This window comes from Tachysurus vachellii, chromosome 16 (assembly GCF_030014155.1).
Source record: "Tachysurus vachellii isolate PV-2020 chromosome 16, HZAU_Pvac_v1, whole genome shotgun sequence".
In the NCBI taxonomy this organism is placed as follows: Eukaryota; Metazoa; Chordata; class Actinopteri; order Siluriformes; family Bagridae; genus Tachysurus; species Tachysurus vachellii.
In genome coordinates, this window is record NC_083475.1 from 20,735,683 (window position 1) to 20,748,182 (window position 12,500).

General features: G+C 43.2%; 1 protein-coding gene across 6 annotated transcripts in view; it reads left to right on the forward strand.

The window, feature by feature from the left end:
• The window catches only part of sox5 (SRY-box transcription factor 5), a 217,087-nt gene that overhangs the window by 143,771 nt on the left and 60,816 nt on the right, over positions 1-12,500 (forward strand). For all 6 annotated transcript variants that reach the window (XM_060889028.1, XM_060889027.1, XM_060889026.1 and 3 more), the window contains one exon: positions 341-548. In XM_060889028.1, coding sequence (XP_060745011.1) covers positions 341-548 — 208 coding nt within the window. The remainder of the gene's footprint in view (positions 1-340; positions 549-12,500) is intronic.

Below are 12,500 nucleotides of genomic sequence, written 5' to 3' on the forward strand. Positions count from 1 at the left end.
TGTAATTGTTGGCAAATTGCCATAGTTTCATGAGAACGTGCTTTAAAGGGAAAATAATCAGGTGGTAACCGTGACATCGTAACCTCACCCCACCCTGGTGTCGATTATTATCCTGTAACAATAACAGCATGACACGTGTCAGTCCGTACGGATTTGAATTTATCTCACAGGTTACATTACGCCACTCATGCTATGTTGAACCTACAGCAGGTTGCGTGATAAGTGCTGAGGTAAAGATGAATGTTCATGTTTAATAGCAAAGAGAATATTAGCTTTAATGAGACTTTAAAGTTTTAAAGTTTCAGTATTGATGAATCTGCTGTCTGTCGCTTTGTCTCAGGAGCAGGAGAGCGGTAAAGGCCTGGCCCTGAGCCCGTACCCCCAGCACAACACTTCTACCTCACCCAGTAAACAGCAGCAGCAGGACGAAGGCTCGGGTTTGGCCACGGCTCTGGGAACACCGGAGAGGCGTAAAGGCAGCCTGGCCGACGTGGTGGACACGCTGAAACAGCGCAAGATGGAGGAGCTGATCAAGAGCGAGCCTGAGGGTGAGTTCACTTATACACTTACACACTTACACCAGCTTACAATATGGTCAGAAAGACAAAGGCCACGTTAGCTGACTGCTACTCTTCAAGCTACAGCACACTGTCTCTGCCTCTCTCTTTCTCTCTCTCTCTCTTTGCGTCCCTGTGTCTCTCGTCCTTGTTAATGTCATTAACGATGTGTGAGATGGTGCTGATATATTCACTACACGTTGACAGATTTGCAGGCAGATAGGTCCAGACTGTGTGCGTCTACGTGTTAGGTGTTATTTTGTACCGTAACTGTCTATTAACAAGATCATTTTTCCTGAATAATCAGAAGGTGTAGCATAACTCCTCTGTTCAGATCTTTACATTCATCAGAGCTCAGGTCTTTGTGCTTCCTGGGTAAAGGCGTGTTGCTAAAATAAAGTTAGAGTTACAGTTTCTCTTCTGTTAGTCAGGGGGTTCAGGGGATCTCTTTTTTCCCCCTCAGAGGACCCACAGTAAAATTTGCTGAGGTAAATTTTTTAAAGATAAACTGTTTGAGTTCAAACTGTGTGGTAAAATTGTACGAGGTGCAATTTTGACAAGTAAAACTTTTAGGTAAATTTCCTGAATTTGTGTCAGGGAAAACCATGTGAGGTAAAACTGTGTCTGAGAAAAAAATGAGGTAAAACCATGTCAGGTAAAAACATGGTCGATAAAACGGACATAAACCTGTTTAAGGTGAACCGTGTGAGATAAAACTGTGTGAGGTACAATTTTGTAGATAAAAACCTGGGTAAATCAGTGAGACAAATCTGTGTCAGGTGAAGCCATGTGAGGTAAATCTGTGTCTGAGGTAAAACTGTGTTAGGTAACGTGTGGGATAAAAACTGATGTACATTGGTTTGAGCTGAGCAATGCAAGGTAAAACTGTGAGGGGAAAATTGCGTGGGGTAAAATCTGCAGTAGTAAAACATTGAGGTAGTACTGTGAGGTAAATCTATGTGGCGTAAAACTACGTGAGGCAAAACTGTGAGGTAAACATGTCAAGTAAAACGGTGCGAGGTAAAACTGTGTCTGAGGTTAACCTGTGTGAGGTTAAAGAAAATGTCAAGTAAATCTATATGAGGTAAAATTGTTTGGTAATACTTTTGTATCTTTTTTAAACTCAGTTGCAGTTGTAAATTTGTGTTGCTTTTAATACGCATGTAGCTGTAAGATCAAGAACCTAAAAGTGTAAAAGGAGATGTGCAAGTGAGAGAGAGAGAGAGAGAGAGAGAAAAGAGTCCATTAGCAAGCGGCTACAGTAGCACATTATCCTCGCACTCTCTACAAACAAAGACCTCCTGAGCGTTAGACAGAGAAAAACAGAGCCTATAAAAAAAGAAAATGAAAGAAAGAAAAAGGAGAAGAGAGAGCAACAAAGAGAAAAGAGAGAAGAAGAAAGGAGAGAGGTGGCGGTAGGCGAAGCACTGAGCCGGGCCTCTCGTAGCCTGATAAAAATCCCTTTCTTGCGCAGCTAGCTATTGTTTGCTTGTGTAGCGCACAAAGGCCATTAGCCACAAACGGCAGGTTGTGATGAAAAATTAATGAAGGCTTTAATCATTATGAAAGGGTCTTATTATTACCTCTCTGTCCCTCTATTTCTCTCTCTCTCTCTCTGCTCCCTCCCCCGCTTTTTCACACACTGTTCACACACACACATATACACACACACACACACACTGTTCACATATTAGCAACAGGGAAAACATGGCAGCATGTTAGTTCGGGGACACAAAGAGCACAGAAATGGGTCAGGAGATGAGGGAGAGTGAAACTAGCTCCTTATTTCAACTCAGACTTTTAGCTAATGCCTGTTTATCCCACAGATATACAGATTAGCAAGCTATATAGTATGATCATGTGCTTTTATTTCACAAAAACCGTAGACGTATCGGAAGTTTTTCTTCAGTAAAACCATAGTTAAAGATTGTTAGCTGTAAAAATGTTTTATTTATTAGAAAAACTAACAATACATAAACAATTAGCCAGCTACTGTACGTAACGTTTCAGTTAGCTAGCTAATCGTTGGCCGATTCAGCTAACCAACTTGTCTACCTATGTTTTGTAACCTTTTGTTATTTTTATTTATTTGTTTATTTTGTTACACTGAAAGTTACACACGTGGCTCATATTAGCTTGTTAGAGGTATTTATTAATTATTTTAGCTTATGCATGCTAATCCATGGCAGAGTTAGCTAACAATTGTTTTCGTTATATTAAAAAAAGAATTATTCTAGCTATATGAAGCTATTTTTTATGCTAAATACCGTTACATTCTGTCACATTTCCTAAAGATAGAATGGAATAGAAATCATAGCACTTTTTTTTCTATGTGAAACATGATTCCTGAGCAGGAATTTGAGTTCAGGGTCTTTATTACTGTGACATGTGGGGTGGGGGGCACTTACTTTTGGGGTAGTGGAATCAGTAGTGGAAGCTATCTAGGTGTCTTATATGTACATGAATGATAAACACACACTCAAGACTACTCTCTCTCTCTCTCACTCACACACACACACACACACACACACACACACACACACACACACACACACACACACACAGAGAGACTTGGTGAGTGGGTCGTTTCTGTCTCCTCATCTCTCTTTCATGGTGAGGAGCAGAACGTTTGTCCTGAGAGTGTCCAGGTCTGTCGCTTATCGACCGTCCCTGATGATGCAGCACTCTCCTCCAGCCTCTATTCATCTTCTGCTCGCTGTAATATCCACCTGTTACTGCTGAAATACTCACTCACACACACACACACACACTTTTCCCGAGTGTGCCACTTCTGCGTCTCAGATGCTGAGTGCGAATGTAAATTTGTCGCTCGGATGTCTCGGGGCCATTTCTTTCTCTTTTCATTTCTGAGAGTGTCACCTTTTTTCTTCTGTCTCTTCTCCTATCTTCTCTTGTCTCTTAGGTTTCGTTTTCAATGTGTGTGTGTGTGTGGAGTGTGTAAAAGAATGGCCAAGTAGACGGGTCAGAGTGCTAAAGTGTGTGTGCGTGTCATTAGCCGAAGTAATGGGAATAGCTCAGGAGGGCAGTGCGTGGGGCACAAGGTGAGAAGAGAAGAGCTGCAGGGTCTAGAGCCAAGAGGAGACACACACACACACACACACACACACTCACACTGTCTCTGTCTCTCAGTAGTCCTAGCTGAACTTGGCAGCATGCGTTATGTGGGACACAGATGTTCAGGGTCTCTGGAGTATATGATGCAGTCTGTGTGTGTGTGTGTGTGTGTGTGTGTGTGTGTGTGTGTGTGTGTGTGTGTGTGTGTGTGTGTGTGTGTGTGTGTGCGCGCATACCTCTGTGGCTCTCCTGGAACTGTGTTGAGTGTGATTCATGGCCAGGGCCGGCTCTGGTTCCCTGAGCTCTGAGCCATCCTCTCTGTCTCACACAAATATACTCACAGTACAAACAGCACAACACACACACACACACACACACACACACACACACACACACACACACACACACACACACACACACACACACACACACACTCTCTGCTATGGCACTGATCCTAAGCTACAGAAAATAGAAAATGTGTGTTGTGCAGTCACTGGACACACAAATTCAGAGGACATTTTATGAGCCAATAAAATTAGACTGTGTGAAGATTCACAGTATTCGGTGTTCCGGTCCGGTCCTGAACATTACGGTACAGTATGGTATCAGATCCATCCCATGATTTTATTTGCTTTTATTTCTGTTATAATGTGAGCCACACAGTATTCATTTTAATTGTAGAATTTCTGTCCTTTGTCTGAATTACTGCAATGAAAATGGACTTTTTTTGCAGTCCAATATTTCAGTGACGATTTCTTCATCGCTGAGTTTTACCTATTAACTCCTTGCCGAACGTTATTAGCTCACGTGAATTTTTTTAGCCATAGCAATGCCCTTACCGTTCCTGTCTAGCCTCCGCTAACTAGCTGGTGCTTCGGATTAGCGTCATTATTATTATCAGTGATACAGATCAAATAAAGATGATTACGAGCTCGAGTTGCTTGCTTTCGTGTTGTTTTGCTAGTCTTTGGAAATCTGATCTGTGGTCAGGATGTCACTCAGTATTCAGTGGAAACACACACACACACACACACACACACACACACACACACACACACACACACACACACACACCCACACACAGGCAATTACTCTACCCATAAAATGTAATGCACTGACAAATAACGTAACAAATATATAATTGTTAAGCCGTGATTACATACGATATAGACGTGAAAGTTGATTCTTGTTAGCGCGCACAAACACACACACACAAACACACACTCACACAAACACACACGCATAGTGCATGGCACTGAGGGCTAGAGGCAGTGGTGGCTTGACAAACTGAGCGTGGGAGAGGAAAAAACTTCCATATGTAATTTCCACCATTTGGTAGTAATTAGTTTGTTGTATAAATTAACATTAAGTGCCGTACAGAGGCATTGTTTATCATTATTCCCTCTCTCCTTCCCTCTCTCTCTTTTTCTCTCCCTCTCTTTCTTTCTTTATGAGGAAAAATAACGGAGAAGCCAAATAAATACAAAGCAAGTTTTGTACAAAGGGCTTTACATCTCTGCATCTAAAAGTTTATCAGAATAAGTCCCATCTGTGGAGACAGGGGATGATGGATAGGGTTTAGGGACTAGGGTAAAGGAATTAGGTTGTTATACAGAGTAGGGAGTGGGATCTAGGGTACAGGGCATAGGGTATTGGGAGTAGGGTGTAGATAGTATACAGTATATGGAGTAGGGTGTAAAGGATTAAAGAGTCAGGTGTAGGTTCTGGGGAGTAGGAAGAGTAGGGTGTAGGTAGAAATATGTAGGGTATAGGGATTAGGATGTAGGACTTATAGCATAAGGAGTATGCCTACGAATAGGCCAGTAGGGTGTAGGTAGAAATATGTAGGGTATAGGGATTAGGATGTAGGACGTATGGCATAAGGAGTATGCCTACGAATAGGCCAGTAGGGTGTAGGAGGTGTGGAGTTATTTTAGACACAATACCTTTTATCATGTCTGGCCTAACACAGAAGGCAGAAGCAGCGGTTTATATTGAACACTGTAAGTACTGTGTCTCATGATGTGGTAGATGGTGGATGGCAGATAAAAATTGGTGATGGGTGGTAATGTTAGATGATGGATGATAGGTGATGGATGGTAGATGGTAGATGATAGGTGGAGAATGGTAGATGGTGGATGCTGGATGATAGGTGGTAGATGGTGGATGGTAGATGGTAGATGGTGGATTATAGGGGTAGATGGTAAGTGGCGGATGGTTGATGATAGGTGGTAGATGGTAGATGGTAAGTGGTGGATGGTGGATGGTAGATGGTGGATGATAGGTGGTAGATGGTAAGTGGTGGATGGTGGATGGTAGATGGTGGATGATAGGTGGTAGATGGTGGATGATAGGTGGTAGATGGTGAATGGTAGATAGTAGATGGTGGATGATAGGTGGTAGATGGTGGATGGTAGATGGTGGATTATAGGGGTAGATGGTAAGTGGCGGATGGTTGATGATAGGTGGTAGATGGTAGATGGTGGATGATAGGTGGTAGATGGTAAGTGGTGGATGGTAGATGGTGGATGATAGGTGGTAGATGGTAAGTGGTGGATGGTGGATGGTAGATGGTGGATGATAGGTGGTAGATGGTGGATGATAGGTGGTAGATGGTGAATGGTAGATAGTAGATGGTGGATGGTAGATGGTGAATGGTAGATAGTAGATGGTGGATGGTAGATGGTAGATGATAGGTGGTAAATGGTGAATTCTAGATGCTAGACAGTCAATGCTGGCCATACTTCCTGTGAGTCCTGAGTGCAGGACAGCTAAAGATATGAGAATACCCGGGGTCCATTATGAGCGTCCATTGTGCTCACCTATGAAAGGCGCATTCAAGTCACTTTTTATTGAATTGTTTTGCTTCGGCTTTTCAGTCCATTTTCTTCTGACGGCTTCGTGGAAAACAATCAATAGGGACGAGTCTGTGTTGTGTTTCTTTTCTCCCGGCTCTCCGCTGCAGGAACGATGTTAAGCACTGAATAGGGGGGCTCGTCAGATGGGATGGGAAAGACGGAGCCTGGCGCTTTGTGCCCCCACCCCCCCACACACACACTTGTATCAAAAGGCTGTGCAATAACAGTGCCTTCGCCTTATTTATTTCTCAAAGTACGAGTCAGAAAAAGCAGCTTGTTTTGTACATATGTGTGTGTGTGTGTGTGTGTGTGTGTGTGTGTGTGTGTGTGTGTGTGTGTGTGTGTGTGAAAAGTTTTGTTATTGAACTCCTGGTGAGATATTAAGAAAGGAACAAAAGCCGGAGGTTCATGAATCAGGCTGCGGGCTTCATTGTGGCTTAACCGGCTCTTTGTGGATCAGGACTGAGGAGGACTTTGGACACTTTCACAGAGGCATCATTGAGAAAGCTCCTGAGATGTGACGGCTCAATGCTCCGAGGCTCCGCTCATGAGAGACTTAGCTTCAGTAATCGCTTCTGCGTAGTTAGCAGAGATGGTCAAATTACATCTGTTTGCTTAGACAAGTATCAGTACAGCACTAATGTAGGTATAGAATTAGTACAGAATTTACTTATTAAAACATCGGGTTACGTTTGTGACGTAAATTAGTGGATCTTAGACATGAACTAATGCTAAGATCAGCCCTGAATTGTTAGCTAACCTGCGAAGAACCTATTTTTTCCTCCACCCAGTCATTTGAACAAGTAAATCATACTAAAAGAAAACTTATTTAATTTAATTATTTATTTCTTCTTATATAATTGAAAATTCCCAGAATCTGATTGGTCAGAATCAGTAATCAAGGTTTCTAGTTTCCAGGACACTATCACAGGTTTCTATGTTATATCCGTGATCTCGTTCTAATATGTTATTGTTTCTATAGCAACGGCTCAGCTCATTCTTAAGGGACAAAAATTGTGGAAACGGTTACGTTTTTCCGTAAGGAGACGTTTATGGGAACGAGTCTCTAGCGTCAGGCTTCAGGACTCTTTGGGGATTTTGTGTGTGTTAGAATACGGAGCGAAGCTGGTGAGGGGACGAACGTTTACAGCCGCTATAACGTTTGCGATACGTCGCATATTAACGTGAACAGAAACAAATCTAACACGCAACAGCGCTTCTGTAATCAGTCGCTGTAATCTTTTTTATTGTAATTCCCCGAGCACCACCATCAGATATTTGCCCATAAACATATTAGTATTTGTTGTTCGCTCCGTTAAGGAACAACATATCCGCTGCGAATCTATTAACATGCAAATGTTTCATTTTGTGTGTGTAAAGGCATTTGTGCTAAACAGTTTATGCTAAATAACGGAATACGCTACGCCATAAATATTCATACGGTAATAACTCAGAAACTTAGAACGGTTTTAAAGTTCGAACGTTTTTCAAGGTTGAAGGTTTGTTTGTTTTTTTTCCCCTTACTGTTGCACCTGCGTTTACTTTTACTGATTTCATGATTTGATGATTTGCGTGTTGTTTCTGGAGCGGAGGAGGCTGCGGCGCTGTCAGGAAATCGGCTTTTTATCCGTGTTTTATCTCCATTTCGTTCGAGTTAATGGAGGATAATGTAAAGGAAGCCGGTAAGCAGATTTGAGCGTATTTGCGTATGGCGAGGTGGATTAGACCGATGCTGAGTGTTTAACTCTGATTTGATTGACAGACAGAGAAACAGAGAGACAGACAGACAGACAGACGGCGTGACGTACGTCGTCTCGAACTTGAAATGGGACCTGTGTGGCGTTTCAGTATCTTCAGTGGAGCTCATTACTTCTCCCAGCTTGGCGTCTTTGAGTTTGCAGCTTTGTAATGAAGCGATCCGTCTCGGCCCGGCGGCCCCCGAGGGTCGTGACCCGCCCACCCCGCACTGAAAAGCAGCTTTATTCCAGCCAGATGTTCAGAGACGAGCGAGGCGGCTCCCGGAGCCCTCCGTCCCGCTCTCCTTTTCCGTCTCGGTGTCTCGGCTCACCTCTAGTTCTCCCTCCCTTCGCCTGCGCCTGAACAGGTGTTCTACGCTTTTTGATTTCGGCGCATTTGAATTAATCCTGTCAGCTCAGCTGTTAAAACAACTGTCACCTCCAGCTGCTAGTCATTTTGAGCTGGATCTGACACTCGCTGCCAGACTACTGCAGCACACACACACACTCGCGCGTGTACATATACACACTCCGTCTGTCCTCATTGTATGTATAAATCTATCCATTCTCTCACACACAAACACACACACAAACACACACACTCAAACACACAGAAAAACACACACAAACACACACAGAGTTTTTCTTTCCTTCTCCACCGCTACACACTTCAGTTGCGTTCCATATGTCATAATGTTTTTATACATCTCCTTAATGCAAAGTTTTATCACTCAAGATATCACCTGGTTGTCACACGGAAGAGCTCACACACACACACACACACACACACACACACACACACACACACACACACATCTATTCCTGACTCCTGTCTTTCCTTTCCCTGGCATCAGCTCTCAGTTAGCAGGGTGTGAAAGTGAGACATGGCCTTGTCTCTCTCTCTCTTTCTCACTCTCTCTCTCTCTCTCTCTCTCTCTCTCTCTCTCTCTCTCTCTCTCTCTCTCTCTCTCTCTCCATCTTCTGCTTCCTCTCTCTTGCTCGTTTTGCCTCTGAGGTGCCTCGTGTCAGATGGAGCAGAGCTTTGGATTTGGATCGCTCTCGTCTCCTTCTAGCCAGCTTCACATAACCTCTAGGCCTCGATTCTTCTCGTCACCCTTAAACCGTTTCCTCACGTTTTATAACTAAACTAAACTCGTCTTAAACTCGGTTAAACTTCTGGAGCTTCTCACACACCTCCAGCTACAGTGCGGCGTGAACGAGAAGCGGATCGTTCGGATCGGTGACTGAATAACAAGTCGAGTGACTGAAGTCAAGTCTTCGAACGAAGTCCACTACTTTACACCTTTACTAATGTCTACTTTCCTGTAGATGTTTACTTCACTGTAAATCTTTACTTTACTGTAGTGCACTTGAAGAGAAGTGCACTAGTTTACTTTTAACATGTCAGCATTTCGATAATGAAGTGCACTAGCTTACTAGTCGCTTTACTACAAGGACACTCACGTACACTCAGCACCAAGTTCCCTAACAACCGAGTGCACTTACACTGATATGCACTACACTAGTTACTGCAAGTGTACTAGGGTTAAGTGTTCACTTAGAGACAAGAAGTGCACTTGTTTACTTTGGAATGGTGGGAAAGAGTTAACCTAGTTAGCTAGTTTATTTCAGACGCTTCGAACGAAACCGATTTATTTAGGGCACTTGTAAAAAAACTTGGAGAGAAGGTGTACACTGCTAGCTTGCTAGTTTACCTCAGAATCCCTTAGCATTAGCATGCTAGTTAGTGTTTATATTATAGTATCCTTAACGATCCTTTTTTCTTAAGTGCACTAGAATTGTATACTTCTACAAGTCGACCGCTACGTTTGACACCATTGCGCACTATCTAGGGAGCCTGAGAGCCGATCGAGACACAGCTACGGTTTACATTTGTTAGTCCGCCGACTTTTCTGTAGAGAAGTTTATTTTAGTTAAAAGTAAAGACAGCGGATGGAACGAAGCGTACTCAGAGAAGTACGCGCTTGCAGATTAGCTTTAGACGCTACTCCCACCGGCACCTTTGAGTTCACCTGAAGAGAAAAACGAAATCTTTTTTTATTCGTAGATGAACGAAGCTCAAACTCTGTCGTGATCCTGGAACGGATCTCAAACTTTGGTTTTTAAAGTTTCCGTGAAGTAAACAGTTGCAGAAGAAGTGATGTTTAGTGATCTGGAGGGTGAATAACACGGTTAAAGGGGCACTGTATAGCACGCTAATGATGTTTAAGTGAGTTAAGATGTTTCCTGGAACGGCTTATCGTGTTAGCGCACTTCTCTGACAAGGCAGACGTGACCTCACTATACTGTCTCTTCTTCTATAGAGCGCTGTATAGGGAGCAGAAGCGACCGAACACCGGATTAGCTTCAAACAGGGAGACGAGAAACTGGACGGCGCAGGACGCTTCCAGATCGTTCCGTCGTGAAGGTCATTCAGAAAGCGTTTAGACGGAACGAAGGAAAGAGAAAAACAAGCAAACATGCAGCCAGTGGCAGGGTAATAGGGTTAATCGCTGCCGAGTCGTTCCCATGACCGATCTTATCGAGCAGTCGAGGGTTTGTAAATTTAGCGACATGTTTTTTTACGCCGAGGCCAGTCAGCTTCTGGTGAACGGTGGGGCTAGAAAACATGCCAGGAGAAACTTCTGGAAGGATTTTTTTTTTTACAGAGGAAAATGGTTCTATATAAAGCTTTTCAAGGCTCTTTAAAGAACGAGCAATAAGCTTTTTAATAAGCAGCATGTCGCTCTCGATGATTAGCCACTTGACGATTAGCGTTAATTTCCTCGAACGAAAGCAAAACGAAACCTGCGGTTTTCCGATCGATCCAAGTCGGAATTTCTTTCTAAATAAAATAAAGCTAATTATTTATAAATATTGTTTAGAGGATGAAACAATAAAAGTGCAGGTTTTGATGCTCAGGCTGTTAAAGTGCTACAGAGTACCGCACGGGTCGCTTCGGTTCGGTTCAGCTTTCTCAAAGCTCTTACACACGCCATCATCTGCGCTATTTTCACCCCGTTAATGGCTCTCACATGGTCGCTAACATCTGCGAGCGAAACAAGCCAGACAATACGAGGCATTCTTAAGCTCAAAAAAAAAAAAACAAGGAAAAAAAACCACGGCGTTTCCGACAAACCTCACGCAGCAAGAGCGGCTTGATCTAATGTTCGAGTCCTTCTATATGTTTTAAAGATTATTTATCTGTGACAGGGTTTGTTTGTGTAATTTCACTGCATGAGAGAAAAATGTGCCCTGAATAAAAATAAAAAAACATTAAAAAAAAAAAAATGGTGAAAAAGTCGCTAAACAAATTGTGACGCGATAAACAATGTGGAGCTGTCACCAGGAGACGGGGTGCCATTTCTTTTAAGCGGCTAATAACAGTGTTCAGCTGTGCCATTGTGACAGGAAGTGGAAGATGGACACAGATAAAGGGTCACGGCTGCCGGTGGGGGAGGGGCGTCTGTGTGTGTGTGTGTGTGTGTGTGAGAGAGAGAGAGAGAGAGTTTGATGGCTTCTTTCACAAAAACCAGGGTACATGACAACATGACAGCGATGTTAACAGACGGACACACACTCTGTCCTCCATTCTGTAAAGAACACTCTCTCACACACACACACACACACACACACACACACACACACACACACACACACAGTAATTTTGTTGATTTTGTCATTGTTGTTGTTGTTGTTGTTGTTGTTGTTGTTGTTGTTGTCACAGACATCCTTCACTCTGGGATTTGTTTCAGTTCTCGGTGGAACCAATAAGGATGATTAAAGTACCGTCTTTAGCGGGAAGAAAGTGTTTCTTCTAAGGCACAACTCAAAAGAACCTTTTCCACACACACACACACACACACACACCTTTTGTTGTGTAATCAGAGCAGCCCTCAGGCTATGACAGCTCTCTTCAGACCTCAGAGATGTTTCGTGAAGCGTTCGACGCCACCAGACAGATTGAACGTGTCACTTTCTGTTACCATGTGTTTGTGTGTGTGTGTGTGTGTGTGTGTGTGTGTGTGTGTGTGTGTGTGTGTGTGTGTGTGTGTGTGTGTGTGTGTGTGTGTGTGTTAACAGTGGAGACTTTCTTTACTTTTACTCTATGACTCACAAGACCGCAGCGATGAATTCCGGCCTCTGATTGGTCAGAAGTGCTTGTCCTAGTACCTAATCGTTTCCATGGTAACCTGTCTACATAGCATTTGTTAGCGTTTTTAGCGTTTGTTGTTCGGTGTGTGTGTGTGTGTGTGTGTGTGTGTGTGTGGTGT